Source organism: Carassius carassius, chromosome 20 (genome assembly GCF_963082965.1).
Source record: "Carassius carassius chromosome 20, fCarCar2.1, whole genome shotgun sequence".
Lineage (NCBI taxonomy): Eukaryota > Metazoa > Chordata > Actinopteri > Cypriniformes > Cyprinidae > Carassius > Carassius carassius.
This window is the reverse complement of record NC_081774.1, coordinates 11690147-11707601: the sequence shown is the minus strand read 5'-3', so window position 1 is coordinate 11707601 and position 17455 is coordinate 11690147. Positions and strand designations below refer to the sequence as shown.

General features: G+C 39.4%; 1 protein-coding gene across 2 annotated transcripts in view; it reads right to left on the bottom strand.

The window, feature by feature from the left end:
- Nucleotides 1-17455, bottom strand: part of LOC132096344 (pappalysin-2-like) — a 69122-nt gene that overhangs the window by 23125 nt on the left and 28542 nt on the right. For both annotated transcript variants that reach the window (XM_059501634.1, XM_059501635.1), the window contains exons 9-13: nucleotides 5221-5349; nucleotides 4956-5041; nucleotides 2356-2549; nucleotides 2084-2197; nucleotides 69-204 (exon numbers count right to left, since the gene is read on the bottom strand). In XM_059501634.1, the coding sequence (XP_059357617.1) occupies nucleotides 69-204; nucleotides 2084-2197; nucleotides 2356-2549; nucleotides 4956-5041; nucleotides 5221-5349 (659 nt within the window). The remainder of the gene's footprint in view (nucleotides 1-68; nucleotides 205-2083; nucleotides 2198-2355; nucleotides 2550-4955; nucleotides 5042-5220; nucleotides 5350-17455) is intronic.

The window sequence follows — 17455 nt, the reverse complement described above, 5'->3', positions numbered from 1 at the left end:
ACGAAGTCACATAAAAATACAAAATTCACAATCTTTCACAATTAAATTAAAGATGTGTTATGTGTTACCAAGATTGTGTTTTTTTCCAGTGGTGTCACACAGTTCAATGGTCACTGTTTTCCTGCAATTTTCACATTGCCAATTACCATCATATGCAAGGTAGATGATAACAGAGGCTGCTACACCCGGTCGCTCAAATCCTACCTGCAAAACAAAGTATCAGTATTATTAGTAATTAATAAATGGCTCCTCAGCTAACATCATTTAGGAACTGTGTAAATGGCCATGGATGGCACATAGAAATGTGGGAGTGGTAAGATTTTTGGTACAACTTTATAGGTATAGGTACCAATTCTGACTAACAACTAGTATTAGCATGTCTAATATTAAAACATTTTGGCTGTTTATTAGTACGTATAAAGCACATATTCTGCATGAACATATTCTATATGCCTAATCCTAACCAAAACCTAAACTCAACAACTACCTTACTAACTATTAATAAGCAGCAAATTAGGAGTTTATTAAGGCGAATAATATATATATATTGTTTAATGTTTTTTTTTTTTTTAAGTCTCTTATGCTCATCAAACCTGCATTTATTTTATCAAAAAAATACTACATATTACAATTTAAAATGTAATTTTTATTATCCTTCAGAAATCATACTAGTATGCTGCTTTGGTTCTCAAGAAACAGTTCTTTTTATTAGCAATGCTGAAAACAGTTTTGCTGCTTAATATTTAAGTGGAAATACTTTCTGTGAATTCTTAGATGAAAAGAAGGTTCAAAAGAACAGCATTATTTGATATAGAAATCTTTAGTAATATTATCAAAACCTTTACTGCCACTCTTTTCATTTATTTGATGCATCCTTGGTTAAAGGGATAGTTCACCCAAAAATGAAAATTTGATGTTTATCTGCTTACCCCCAGGGAATCCAGGATGTAGGCAACTTTGTTTCTTCAGTAGAGCACAAACCAAGATTTTTAACACAAACCATTGCAGTCTATCACTCTTATAATGTAAATGGATGGAAATCATGGCTAAAACATTCAATAAAACTAAAACCAAAAAAAAAGAAGAAAAAAAACAACATACACAAACAAAACCAAATTAAACCCTGTGGCTCGTGATGATTCATTGATGTGTAAAGACGGTCTGTCTGTGCAAGAAACTGAACAGTTTTTACAATTGAACAGTATATTAGAACTCTCCTGAGTGCATTCTTCAGGAAAGTTCTAACAGTTTGGACACTGCGTGAATCATAGGTAAAAAAACGATGTAAATACTGTTCAGTTTCTTGCACAGAGACACGTCTTTACACATCAATGAATCATCACAAGCCACAGGGTTTAATTTGGTTTTGTTTGTGTATGGTTTTTTTTTTTTCTTTTTTTTAGTTTTAGTTTTATTGAATGTTTTAGCCATGATTTCCATCCATTTACATTATAAGAGTGATAGACTGCAACGGTTTGTTTTAAAAATCTTGGTTTGTGCTCTACTGAAGAAACAAAGTTGCCTACATCCTGGATTCCCTGGGGGTCACATCAATGTATTGTCACAAGCCACAGGATTTCTTTTGGTTTTGTTTGTGTATGTTTTTTTTTTGGTGTTTTGTTTTATTGTATGTTTTAGCCGTGATTCCCATTCACATCCATTTTAAGAATGACAGACATGAATTTGTGTTAAAAATCTTGGTTTGTGTTCTACTGAAGAAACAGAGTCACCTATATCTTGGATGCCCTGGTGGTAAGCAGATAAACATCAAATTTTCATTTTTGGGTGAACTATCCCTTTAATAAAAAGTATTAATTTCTTAAATAAACTCTTACTGACCCCAAGCTTAAACAGTAGTGTACATAAACCTACTTACAATTAATTATATTTTTTTCTTATTTTACAAAATATTTAAAATTTACTCAAGCATATATGAAAAAAAGTGCATTAATTATTGACAGACCGCCTTGTAGTAGAGGGATAAACTAATACTTACATCAAATGGCCCAATATAGATTGAATAATCTGTCAAATTCAAGGTCTTTATGCTCAATGTTTGCTCACCGAGCAAATGTGTGTGTACCTTTAGCCAGACAGGCTTATCCTGTGTATAGTAACCATTTAAATGGGCAGTACAGGGGCTCCAGGCGTCATGAGCCACCACTTCATTAATGTCAAAATACTGCGACTTGCACATCTGATGAGGATATAAAAGACAAGGGATATCTAAAATGTAAAACTTTTTCAAACCATAACAGATTTTGGATCATTTGAGTGGTTCATTTAAGACAATGTTCATTAGTGAGGCAGATAAATGGTTCATAATGGCTAATGAATTCTCAACAGTTTGTGTACCTGAGTGAGCACAGGCTCCCCGGTGACCTTTGAAGCAGGGCAGCTCTCGTCCTGATGCGAGCCTGAGGCGGTGGACGCCCACTGATCAGCAAACCCCTGGGGAGTGAAAAAGCCACAGTCCTGGATGCTGGAACGTCTTTCGAACTCCTCACACACTCCGTCCCCTTCAAAAACATAGCACAGGCTCGGCCGACCTGAGAGAGACAGAAAAATCAAGAGAGAGTGAGCACAAACTCATCATAAGTAACAAATAATGACTCCACTGCCAAGATCTAATTGTGTTTTCATTGCAAGTCAGTGAGACTCGGCTTCACTTATGTTTGAATTGAAAATAAAAGGGAACGTGATTCCACCGGGATGATTAACTAAACGCCTATACAAATATGTGGATGATGTCATGGCGTATGAACGAGTTATGACAGAAGTGCACGTGGGGCTAAAAGGGGAATTAGCATGCCATTAAAGCGAATTTGTTAGAGAGCGACACGTGTGAATGACATCAGAATCTTGCATGAGCTCTTGTCTGAGAATGCTGAAAGGTAAGAGGAAGATGACTCATCAACAGGAACAGCTTATCAAAGGCGAGGGGCTCAAAAGGGTTCTACCAACAAATGAAAAACACAAGCATTTGATTGGCCGTCTCTGCTGCAGAACAGCTGACCTAACCCACATGCCAATGCCAAAGGCTTTACTCCTAAGCTTTGTTGATCTTTGCTCCCCAAATACGCTCGTGGAGATAATATATGAGAGCTCCTAATGTGGCATTAGAGTACATATTGCAAAAAAGCCATTCCCGAATGCCCTAAATCCACAAAAATGCGGTTACAGGCTACTATGAAAACATTGGGAAGTTTGAGGCATGTGAGTCAGTCGCTGCTTCGTCCATTGTCATGTTTGAATTAGAGGCTTCTCATGCTTCACGCTCCCAGAAAATGTAGCGCTTTCAGTCACGAAAACAACATTGACTAAATTGGTGAAATATTTGCCTTTTTTTCTCCTAACATTTCCTGTGAGTCTTCCTTTTCTGCATTTCCTCTCACTCAGGTGCATTATGTAACAATGGTGTACAGTTAGATTGTAATGATTGTTAAGAAGATCCATTGCAGCTTACGAAACACTGTATGTGCAACACTTTGGACCATTTCCAATAGTGTGATGACAAAAAACTTTGACAATATTGAATAAGATGATGTTGATTATATAAAATACCACCGGCTGTGTTACAGTAAATGACCTAAAATCCACTGTTTGGACTGGATACTTTGCAATCTGGATTGAATCTTTGAATGCATATGTATTGCGCAAATATTCAGACCGAATTGTCAGATATCACAGACTTTGTTGTCAAGGAAATTACTCATAATTCATAATGAGGATTTTTTTTTCTGGTCAGCCTAGAAATAAAAACAACAGTAAGATCTTAATAATAATGTTTTTACTACATTGTATATATATATATATTGCTTTCTATCAGAATTAGGACTAAAAATAACAATGTGTAAGTTAAATAATTATTTACAAACTGAGATCAAAAGATTGGGGTCTGCAAGATTTTAATGTTTATGAAAGTGGGGTCTCTCATGCTCACCAAAGAAATATTTACAAAAATACAAAAATATATGTAATTATATTAATATAATAAATGTAATAATACATAATAATTAAATATCATTAATTTAATAGAAACTGTTTTCTATTTTAATATATATTTTAAATTGAAAAAAAGTCCAAATCCTGCACAATATGTAACATTGCATCATCACAAAAATATTTTTATTAGCAAGGTTTCGGTCAAGTGACCTTCCTCAGACCTTATATATATATACTTTTTTTATATATACTTTTTTATATACTTTTCTAGTTTATATATTATTTTCATCCCACATATCTACAGATGATTTCTTAACAAATATTAAAATGTCAAAGCTAAAAAAGCTATTAAAAAGTCAAAGCTAAACTTAATATTTTGCAACATAGACATTTTCTTTTGCATATATACACAATACAATTATTATACAATGATGCCCACTAACAACAAAACTAATGTTTATTAAGAATTTACATATTTTCAATTTGTGTATATATTTTGCTACCTAACATGCAACAATTAAATTTTTTCATGCAACCTTTCTTTATTTGTACATTTTCCCATTTGCAGATTACAGAGGATGATTAAACAATGTTAAATTCGAACTCCAGAGTAATTATTGTCTGTATTTGATGACAAATATCATCTAGTGTTATGAGAATATATTGAGGAAATTGTCACTGTCTGTTGCATTTTATTCCTAATGCTGAGGTCTAGAAGGAATACTTCAGGCATAATAATTATTAGGGGCATTTTTGGATTTTTGAATATGACGACCTTCACAATTCCTTCAATATCACTATGAGAAAAAAAAAGTAGCATAGGAATCGGAATCTACAGGAGCAATATTATATTGTTTTGGTTTGCTTTGTTTTGTTTTGAGAGCTGGTTATGATTATTACCCGGCTTTATTGTCTTGTGTGGAAGTTTTCTTGTGCTTATGTTGTGGAGTTTACAGTCTGAGGGCCATAGTTCTCAGTGGACAGTATTTGTTTTTTTGAGTGTGACTCACCATGACACTTGAAACCTGGTTCAACTTGGCATTTTTTTGAGCAGCCGTCTCCATCTAAGAGATTCCCGTCATCACAAGCCTCAGTCCTGTGGGGGAGAGAGAGCAATGCCAAGGGTTACAGTTCTGAAATATGTGGAAGGTCTTTGGCTATGTTTCAAAACACAAAAGACTCAAACAAATACTCAAAAATATGAAACATTCTTTAAAAATAACTAAAGCCCATAACATGCAAAGCCTATGATGGACCCTACAAGTTTATACTGACCCCTGTATTGTGCCATCACCACAGAAATGTTCTCCATGGGTGTAAACCAGGCCTGGGGAAAGTTCACTGAACAAACCGTCTGATTCAACCTGGATCCTGTACAGGTACTGAACGTCCTTCTGCACATCACTAAGCACACAAACACATTCAGAACAAAATCTACATAGTTAAGGAAAAAGCTAGCAGTGAGAGCATTAAGAATTTTGAATGAATGAATGATTAGTGGTGGGGTTTTTTGGTGAATATATTTACAGGTTAGTAATCGAATCATTCATTCAACTATTTTGTTAAAAAACAATGATACATCCAGGAGTGAAATGTGACTGTCTTTATGGGTGAGTTACTGGATTATTCCTTAAACAATTTGTTAAAACACTGTAAAAAATAAAATAAAAAAATGAATCATTTAGCAACAAAACACCACTACTGTGTGGGGCTCAGTATTGCAGCGGTTATGCTGCGGCTTTGTTTGAAACTATCATTGTTGATGCACTAAAAAAAAAGTAACTTTAAATATTGCAATGGAAAATATTTGTCATATTTAAAGTTACTCAATATAAACTTCGGGCCCTATTTTTACGATCTAAATGCAGAATATAAAGCGCACGGCGTAGGTGCACTCAGGGCGTGTCTAAATCCACTTTTGCTATTTTAATGTGCAATAAACCAATCAGAGTTTATCTTCCATTCCCTTTAAGAGCCAGTTGCGCTCGTGCCATGACGGATTTGCTATTTACACTACGGAATTTGGCAAGTGCAAAGACAGAACGTGTCTCCGAGATGAAATGGAGCTGCTCGTGTGCGAACAAATAGATAGCCTAATTCTGATATTCTGATACATGTGATGACTATCCATTATGACATGTATATATATATATATATATATATATATATATATATATATATATATATATATATATATATATATATATAGCCTACAAAACAATCTTATTCATTGCATTCCTTTAATTTTTACTATTTTGCGTGTTTGTGTGCTGCTGTGCGTCCCTGTGTTTAATAAGCAGTGTGTACGCTCTTTAAATAACAAAGAAAAAACATTGCGACAGACTTTAGACCAGGTTTGAACTGGTCTATGGCGCAGTCTATTTCCAGCTCCTTAAAATAGCATTGCGCCAGCAATGCGCTTGAACGCACCTCTTTTTTTAGACCAGCATGCCCATGGGCACAAAAATGAGCGCAAATGCATTTGCTAATTGAAGAATGTGGCGCTGGATGGGAAAATGCGAATGGCGCAGGACTGAAACTAGCAAACACACTTGCGCTGCGCCTTGCGTCGCATTGCGCCAGGTGTATGATAGGGCCCTTAATGTTTATTGAAATCTTAAAAACTATTTCATACAATATAAATAATACAAAAAATAACAAGCAAACAAATTAAGTGGAATAAATTGATACCACATTTAGTAATAAAGTTACATTTTTCCAACTGTAATCATGCATATGTGATAATATTATTTGTCAATATACACTATAGTCAACATTTGAAGTGGATCAAAACCTAGTTGTCCTAAAACCTAAAACCAACATGTATTCTTGTCTTGGGACAACTTTGATGAGCTTTTTTGATCCACTTCATATGTTATCTACTTTAGTTGAGAAAACAATTTTTGGATAGAGGAATAACAGTTTGAAGTTAAAAACTTCTTGATGGATATTATAAACATATTTTTTTTTCACTTCACAGGACTAGATTAGAGTGGGTTACTTATTATTGTGATGTTTTTATCAACTGTTTGGTCAGTGATGTACACTCTAAGAAGAAAAGGTTCTATCGGGCGCTTCATATACGGAACCTTTTAGGGGTTCCATATATGATGCACCTGATAGAACCCCTTTTAAGGGTGCAATCAAAAGAATCCTTTGGGTTCTAACTCTTTTAGACAGGAAAACGCTTCTATATAGAACCCTTTAGAGGTTCTTATCATGGGATCATTCTTTGGATTTAATTTTTGTTTTATTTTAATTAAATTTTAAGAATTAAACAGCTCATATAACTATTTTATCACTAAAAACTGAAATAACAAGAAGCATAACACATCAAGGTGTTGTGTGACCATTTAAGACTTTTTTAATTTATTTTTAATTTATTAGCATTTACAATGAGAAGCAATATGTAACACAGCAATTCACAGTGCAACAGTTACAGGGATTAACATAAATCTATTTTTCTTTGTCTATTCATACTTTTTTATTATTTTTACCTCTATAGAATAGCACTCTCAATTTTAGAAATACAGTTTTTTAACCCCCTTCACCTTATCACCCATCCAACATGTCAGTCACAAATATATGTTTATTGCTAGAATCCAAAAAAAGTGTTAACTTGCACAAATAAATTGAAAGTTTACTTGCAAAAATAATTAAAATAATAAATACATAAATAAATACATAAGTAAAACGAGAATGTGAAAAGATTGTCATCAAATATTATATTAATGATAGTCTTATTTTGCATCTCACCACCAGTTCATTACTCTTTACCTTAAATAAATGTCAAGTATTTACATTCTCCTATTAACCAAGTAGTCTACCTTTTTTGTATACTGCAACTTTTGCCAATTCTGTAACCCATAAACGATGGTGAACCACATGTTTCTGAAAAGGGAGCGTTTTTCAATTTAAAAGCATTAAATGTTAATTTTACATTCAGATAAGCATTTAAGCAATAAACAATTTCAGCACTGGGAATGGCTAAATAGTGCTGACTGAAATGAACTGAGTGATGGCTTTTGGATGCTCCATATAGTACCGAATAAAAAGTAGACAGCAAACAGATACTTCTGGCATCCCTGTGTTATTGGTCAGTGACACATCCATTTTGATGCTAACTCTCCTTGCGATGAGTAGGCTTGACATCCTAAGATGGGGATACAAGTCAGAGAAACATTTATTAGACTTATGGAGAATACAGTACAACAGGAAAAAGAAAGGAATTTCACAATTAAATCAAATTTTAAAACTTACTTGAATTAGAGAGAAGTGTGGTGTTTTCATCTGAAGGTAGATGACCAAACAAGTAATGCTGCACTCCATTGGAAAGTAGAAGAAAAAAGATATCAGTAACTTCAGATTAGCTGATTGACAAGTTTCCCAAAGTTGGTACTGTGAGGAAAAAGAAAGAATGTACCTTTTGTGTTGTGTTGTAGCAAGTTGGTCATGTTTCCTCTGACTTCCACTTTTCAGCACGCTGATAAGGAGGTGGTAAAACTTTAAAAGTGCTCTCTGGTAGAGGAACATCTACAACAGCCAAATACATTGTGTTTAGAATAATATACAATGACTTTAGCAAAACAAATAATTCACTATATTATAATTTCAAACACCAAATACTCACAGTTCCCTTTCAGTCTGTCACATTCGACGTTACGAATGGGATCTCGCCCGAGAGCCCAATCACCTTCGAGTGGTACAAAACGAGCCAATGGTACACAAAGTACCTTGGTCTGCGGGATTTGCATCGCGAGCTCCACCCCGCAGAGTGGGTATATAAGAAGCAACGCGAGCAACTCGCATTCAAGCTTTCGCTTCGGAGCCGAGCACATCGTGTGCTGCTTTCACCGGAGTGCTACAATAAAAGAGCTGGTGTTGGTGTGACGGCGCGATTCAGCGGTTCGTCTGGGTTTCCTGCGACAGCTCCCGCGTTCCCCTGAGCACTTCAACACCTCTGAAAGAGCAAATTTCTTTCACAAAAGAGATACGGGCCAATTTGCGTCTTTTTAAAGATGTCACATGCCCATGTGTTTCTGGGTGTGGTCGATAAATCGCTCCTCGTGACGGCCACGATCATTGTGTCACGTGTCTGGGCTTCCAGCACGCTGAGACTGCATTCGTGGATGGCTCATGTTCTCATTGCGGGGACATGACCATCTCGGCGTTGAGATCGAGACTTGATTACCAAAGGTATAGAGTCCCCTCTGCCACACCCCGTTCTAGCTCTTCTTCTCATAAGAGGGCTACTTCGGCTGGTGGCCAGGGTGATCTGAGGGTTACTGTGTGGGCTTCCCCGACGAGCCAACCTCCTCGGGCCACACCCCCCTCACATATGTCGCAGCCGGTCGAGTTTCCGGCTGCGTTGCTTCCCTCGGGAGTGCCAGCGTTGTCCGAGTCCGATCCCGAGCTGACGGGCCGTGCTTTCCCGGGCAGCGGAGAGCATCGGGCTTGAGTGGAATCCTCCGCCCTGTCCCGAGCGCTCGAGGCTGGATGATTGGTTCCTGGGGGCTGCTCATGCGGATCGTCAGCACCCCCTCTGGTTCCTTTCTTCCCGGAAGTGCACCAGGAAGTAACCAGTTCATGGAAGGCACCTTTAACTGCCCGAAACCGTTCTGGTACTTCCTCCGCCTTCACTGCCCTCGATGGCAGGGCGGCCAAGGGGTATGCTGGGATTCCCCCGGTGGAGCGTTCTGTTGCGATGCAACTGTGTCCACAGAGCGCTTCCACTTGGCGTGGTGGTCCCAAGCTGCCCTCCAAGGCCTGTAAGTTCTCATCCACGATTGTGGCCAAGGCTTACAGAGCTGCGGGATGGCCTCTTCGGCGATGCGGTAGAGAGCTTTGCCCAGCAGTTCTCTGCCGCCCAGAAGCAGTCTGAGGCCATCAGACACATCCTGCCCTGGCGGCCCACTTCTGCCTCCACCCCGCCGCCGGCGCAGTCGCCTCAGCCTGCTCTTCGCCGAGGGCGCCCCCCTGTGGCCTCCTCCACTCCCGCTCGGCCACAGCAGCAGCCTTCACCACGCCCGCTGCGAGTAGATGGCCGCAGAAGGGCGGCGCAACCCGTCTCTGGCCCTAAGCCTGCCAAACGCCAGGCCAAGCGGCGTTCCTGAGACGGGCGACCCGGAGTTGGAGACGTCAGCTCATCAGGAGATGGTAGAAGGACCACTCCTTCCCCCGGAGGAGGGCTGGGTGAGAATCCTTTGTTCTCGTTTTCTTTTTGTTCCGCCACTGGCCCTGCGGCCGGTGGTACCCAAACCTTCACTAAAAGAGCTGTTTCCTCTACCTCCGGGTCCCAAGAGGCCACGAATGACAGTTGGCAACGTGCTTCCTTGTCGCTCTCGTTCTCCTCTCCCCTTGCCAGTTTCCATGCAAAGCTGGCTCAAGAACACTTTGCCTTCTCATGCCCTCTTTGCTACTTGGAGTCAAAGAAGACTGGTGGGTTACGGCCAATCCTGGACTTGCGTGCCTTGAACCGAGCTCTGCACAGTCTCCCGTTCAAGATGCTAACGCCCAAGCGCATTTTCGAATGCATTCGTCCGATGGATTGGTTTGCAGCGATCGCCCTGAAGGACGCATACTTTCATGTCTCCATTCTTCCTCGACACAGACGTTTCTTCGGTTTGCTTTCGAGGGCAGGCATATCAGTACAAGGTTCTCCCATTTGGGTTGGCCCTGTATCACCGTGTCTTTACGAAGGTCGCGGAGGGAGCCCTGGCTCCTCTCAGGGAACAAGGTGTCCGTATCCTCAACTACCTCGACGACTGGCTGATCCTAGCTCACTCTTGAGAGCGGTTGTGCGAGCACAGGGATCTGATGCTCAGACACCTTGCCCGACTGGGTCTTCAGGTCAACTGGGAAAAGAGCAAGCTCTCCCCTGTGCAGAGGATCTCTTTTCTCGGTATGGAAATAGACTCGGTCACCATGTTCGCGCGGCTTACGAACGAGCGCGCGCAGTCACTGCTGAATTGCCTGAGACAATTCGAGGGCAAGAGAGCGGTTCCACTGAAACTGTTTCAGAGGCTCCTGGGGCATATGGCGTCCGCGGCGGCGGTCATATCGCTCGGGCTACTCCATATGAGACCGCTTCAGCACTGGCTTCATGGGCATGGCAACAGGGCACGCTCTGAGTGACCATCACTCCGGCCTGCCGCTGATACTTCACCCCGTGGTTGGACCCCTCGTTTCTACGGGCCGGCGTGCCCCTAGAACCAGTGTCCAGACATGTTGTTGTGTCTACAGATGCCTCTGCCACAGGCTGGGGTGCCATGTGCAACAGGCATGCTGTGTCGGGCTCCTGGACCCGACTTCGGTGGCATGTCAATTGCCTCGAGTTGGTTCCCCGAACTTGTACTCCTCGCGACAGCCCCTGCCTGGCAAATTCCTCTGAGGAACGACCTTCTTTCTCAGAGACGGGGCACCCTGAGAAAGAAGGTAGCTACCATCACTTCAGCTAAAGCCATGTCCACCAGACACGCCTATGCTTTGAAGTGGAACCTCTTCGTCACTTGGTGTTCTTCACGGCGTGAGGACCCCTGGAAATGTCCGATTGGGTCAGTGCTTTCCTTTCTTCAGGAGGTGTTGGAACGAAGACTGTCTCCTTCCACCCTCAAGGTCTATGTGGCCGCCATTTCGGCTCACCATGACCCTGTTGAAGGTAAGTCTCTGGGGAGGCACGATCTGATCATCAGGTTCCTGAGAGGAGCAAGGAGGCTCAGTCCACCTCGCCCTCAGCAAGTCCCCTCTTGGGACCTCACAGTGGTTCTATCAGCACTGTAGAGGGCTCCCTTCGAACCCTTGCTCTCAGTTGAGCTAAAGTTTTTATCTTTGAAAACTGCGCTCCTGACAGCTTTGGCTTCGGTGACAGAGGGTCGGGTGACAGAGGGTCGGGGACCTGCAGGCATTTTCAGTTGACGAAGCGTGCCTGGAATTTGGGCCGGCTAACTCTCACGTTATCTTGAGACCCCGGCCTGGGTACGTGCCCAAAGTTCCCACCACTCCTTTTAGGGATCAGGTGGTGAACTTGCAAGCGCTGCCCCTGGAGGAGGCAGACCCAGCCCTGGTGCTGCTCTGTCCAGTACGTGCGCTCTGCACCTACGTGGACAGAACTCAGTGCCTTAGGACCTCAGACCAGCTCTTTGTCTGTTACGGAGGCCAGCAGAAGGGAAAGGCTGTCTCCAAGCAGAGATTATCCCACTGGATAGTGGATGCTATTGTCCTGGCTTATCAGGCTCAAGACCTGCCATGCCCCCTAGGGGTGAGAGCTCACTCAACTAGGAGTGTAGCTTCCTCCTGGGCGCTGGCACATGGCGCCTCGCTAACAGACATCTGTAGAGCTGCGGGCTGGGCGACACCTAACACATTCGCAAGATTTTATAATCTCCGTGCAGAGCCCGTGTCCTCCCGGGTACTCGCCCCTTCAGGCCAGTAAGGACCTGCTCGGTGTCAATCCGCTTGCTGCGCCATTCCACTCCGCGGACTGGATGCGTGCGCTATTCCCCTCAGGTGAGTTCCTCAGTCAGAACCCTGGGTTCCTCCAGCACTGTTTATGTCCAACACTTGTGTACATGCCCTTTGGTCAGCCCTGTGTTGGACTAGGTGCCTCCATGTGTTGTGATTCCCCTTTCTGGGCAATCCCACGTGTGTATGTCCACAGTAAGTCTCTCCGCAGCATGTTTCCCTTAGCCCCTTGCCAGCTCTGTCGTTGAAACTTCCACCCTGCGGGCTGGGTACCTCAGAGTTCTTATGTATCACCACCTGGGTGGATACCTGCCTTCTGTAAGTCCTCCCACGGGCAGGCAGCCTGCTAGCATACGTCCAGCTGGAATATGCTACCCAGTGTATTCTGTGTAAGTTATGGGCCCTCACTCGTGCGGGCCTCACGACAGGGTGCTATCACTCACACAGGTCGCTGGAAGACAGCCATGTGGCATTTTGTAAGGGACCCCATTCGTAACGTCGAACGTGACCGACTGAAAGGGAACGTCTTGGTTACGTATGTAACCCTCGTTCCCTGAAGGAGGGAACGGAGATGTTATGTCCCCTTGCCACATTGTTGTTCCGCTGAACGGCCGGGTCACTGGCTCGGCTCCTCAGCGAAGACTTGAATGCGAGTTGCTCGCGTTGCTCCTTATATACCCGCTCTGCGGGGCGGAGCTCGCGATGCAAATCCCGCAGACCAAGGTACTTTGTGTACCATTGGCTCGTCTTGTACCACTCAAAGGTGATTGTGCTCTCGGGCGAGATCCCATTTGTAACGTCTCCGTTCCCTCCTTCAGGGAAGTAAAAAAAATAAAAAAAAACATGTTTGTAACAGCTGTCTGATGGTGATTTGACGAAACTCTGTTTCATATTTTCCTATACAGTACGTATAGGTCCAATACAATCTACAGGGCAAAAAATATATATATTTAAAAATAGGATATAATGTGAACTCTCGCCAGCATTACTGATCAATTCACAGCAGTTTTTTTTATCAAGTTACGTTACCAAGGATTCATGTTAAAAATGACAAACTTCCCAGTGGAGAATTGCACATGCCTGGACAACGCGATAAACCACCATTCTTCTTTTAGCTTCTTGAAATAAACGTGTAACGTTATAATAACTAAACAATGACAAGGGTTAAGGTAAAAGTAATTGAAATAAGCTGAGATTTTCTCACTTACCATTATAATCGTCGCTCTCCCGAGCGCACCGTGAACCAGTGGAGCTTAAAGGCACGTGACTGAAATGCGGCAATGTGCAGACAGGCCAAAACTGATCAGATCATAGATACACGCTCAAGTTGTTTGCCGTTTATGTCAAAGATCATTCTATGCATCTGTTTGGAGGGATGAGTTATAAGAGCCTTTTAGAATCTAAATGAAACCCTGAAACTTCAAACTCCATACGATATGAGCATGGTGCTCATCAATAAAAGAGTTCTTACATGACATGATAATTAACTTGAAATCATGTAAGTGTGCTGATTAAACAGCAGACCACAGCTTGTAGGCCTACCTATTAATAAACAGATAAAACTGTCCAGATTGCTGTACACTGCTGGTACACATGTATTTCTCTACCTGATCAGTTTGTTGGTATAAATTAATAAGTTGATTCAGTGATAGTAGACTTAAGTAAACCAGTTAATTTAGATGTTAGGCCTTTTTTGAGTTTAGCCTACAGGATCACGTGGCAATTATTAAACCTGACAGTGCAGATGTAAATGTTAAGTTTTTTTTCTTCGGATTAAAGGTGTGTCAGATTAAATTTTTAATTTTAATTTAATGTAATATAAGATTTTTAAATAGCCTAATGTGTAAAAATACATAAAGCATGGTTTAGCCCAAAGAACCCTTTTGTGCCAGAAAGGGTTCTTTCTCCTTATATATAATTTTAATTATATATAATGGCATAAAGGGTTCTTTGGATTTGAGTAAATAACCCTAGGGTTCTATAAAGAACCCCAAATAACCTTTTTTTCTAAGAGTGTAAAACTAAGTTTTTTTTATTTTTATTTTTTATTTTTTCAATAAAGAAACACACTTAACTACATCTTGGTATCTATCTGGACGGTTTGAAGATGAGGACATTTTCAGCAAGTTTTAATTTTGGGGTGAACTTTTCCTTTAAAAGTGATCATAAATCATATTGAAGAACCACAGACATGCTGATTTTCAGAACAACAGCTCAAATGCACAATATGAACCTGAAATAAGCTGCAGAAATACCTGATCTAAGCTATATCTATTCTCAGGGTGATCTCAAATCTAGCCTTGTTAAAAATGGAAATGACCTTTTAATGTTGAGGGTATCACTGCATGTTGCGCTGTGATGTACCTCGGGTGTATCGATCTGATCTGATTGAATGACCCTATAAAAAGAGTCTAGCCATGATTGCCAAGGCTTGTTTTATTTCAGTCGTTTTCCGGCCGAGGTAAGAGGATGCCTAGCTAACTGGGCATCATCTACTTTCTCCAGCAGGTCTTATTACTCAACAAATTGCTCTTATTAATTATGGATTACTTCCAGGGACAGGAAAGGGGAGCAAGACTACTTAAAGCTATTGTTCAGAGGTCGCAAAGGGAGATCCAATGAAGGATTCTGAGCAATTGATAAGATAAAGTCATATTTCTTTATTCGTAGCACAGCCAGTTATAGAGAAAGGCAGTGACCTACAGAACAAGACCTCCTCTGGTGAGGTATAAAATATTTTATTTGGCCACTGTACATTAGAATAGCCATTAGACCCATGAAACCTTCATCTAGGTGACTAAGGAGAACATAACAAACATTTAGTTTGCATTTTTACAGCAGAACAAGTAAATAATTGAATCTAATAAGCCACTCTAATGTTTGGCAACAAAAGTACAAAAGTAAAACTACTTTAGTTTTTGAACAGTAAGATTTTTAATGTTTCTAAAGAATTCTCTTCTGCTACCCCAAATCTGCATTTATTTAATCAAAAATACAGTAAAAACAATAACATGTTGAACTATTTTTACCATTTAAAATAAGTTTTTTATTTGAAAATATTTCAAAATGTAACTTATTCCTGCGATTTTAAAGCTATATGTTTTTTGTATTATTACTTCAGTCACATGACCCTTCAGAAATCAATCTAATATTCTGATTTGCTTCTCAAAAATGATTTATTGTTAAGTTGAAAAATGCAGGTTTCTTTGATGAATAGAGAGTTCAGAAGAACAGCATTTATCTGAAATAGAAATCTTGTCACATTATAAATGTCTTTATCATCACTTTTGATAAATTTAAAGCATCCTTGCTAAATAAAATTATTAATTTATATCATTTCTTTAAAAAAATAAAATAAAATAAAAATCATACTGACTCCAAGCTTATGAATGTAATACTGTATAATGGTACAAAAGCTTTTTAATTCAGGTGAATACTGATCTTTATATCCATCAAAGAATCCTGCAAAAAACAATTACTCAACTGTTTTGAATATTTAGAATCAGCAAATCGGCATATTAGAATGATTTCTGGATCATGTGACACTGAAGACTGGAATGGACTGGACTGTAACGATGCTGAAAATTCAGCTTTGATTAGATAAATAAATTACATTTAAAATTATATTCAAATAGAAAGCAGTTATTTTTGATTTATTAATGTATTTACAGTTTTTGCTGTACTTTGGATAAAATAAACGAAGGCTTGGTGAGCAAAAGATAATTCTTAAAACAACAACAACAACAACAACAAAAACATTAAGAATCTTACTGTTCAAAAACTTTTGACAGGTAGTGTAGGCTGATTATTCTTAAAGATTGAAACAAATGTGCTATAGCCAGTATAAAGAATATGAAAAGTGCTCTGAGTTGCTGCGGAGAAAAAAAGAAAAAGAGCAACAGTATCGAAATATCGGAAATGTGTTTAAAAATCATATCACCGTTATTGAAGAAAAATATATTGCGATACATATTGATATTGAATAGTCAAAAGTCCAGCCCTATCCAAAATAAAAGTTTTTCTCTACAAAATGTATGAGTGTGTATATATATATATATATATATATATATATATATATATATATATATATATATATATATATATATATATATATATATATATATATATTATATAATATATTACATACATACATATATTATATAAACTAATTTTTTTTTTTGGATGCAATGAATCACGATTAATCGTTTGACAGCAGTAATATATATATATATATATATATATATGTTTTTGTATTTATGTATGTTGCTCTTTTTAAAGTTTCTAATAATCAGAAATCAATTAAATGTATTCAACTAAAACAGTTACTTTGAATTAAAATATCAAATAATAATATTTCACTAAGAAACTATTTTTACTGTATTTTGATCAAATAAATGCCGTCTCAGTAAGCATAACAGACTTAAAAACGGACCACAAACTTTCAATACAATTGTACAATATTTAGATTCTTTAACTATTATTATTAATAATTATTATTATTATAATTTTGTATTTATTTTATTTATTTATTGTTCTAGAATACAACAAAATCAACTTTCATACAAAACTAGGATTTAATATTACTGCCCCCTAAATGTTGGCAAAATCCACAAACCTCATAGAAAATGCATAGAAAATAAAACAGCTCATATAATATTTAGTATGGGTCCTCCCAAGGTTAACGATCAACATTTTCTGAAGGTTAAGCACCTCCTTTCACTGGCTGTTTCCTTACCCATTACATGGAAAGTGCTTTGTTTTTGCTGCAGACCTCATGGTGGCACTGTAGCCTACTTTCCCACAGAACCATATTTCATTCCCACTCACTTTTTCCCCTGTACTCGTTGTCACTCTTTTGTCTCCCTGCATGCCAAATGACAGGTCTCTAACTTACTGCACACTAACTACATCAAGCACACTATTCCCTTCAACAAGAGATTGGAAACAATTTCAGAGCAGCTACAAACAGCCATGGGTGTTTACTGTTTCTACGGGTAAAGCGGTCACATTTGGTTTATATTCCAGGGTTTCATTGTACCTCTCTCTCTCT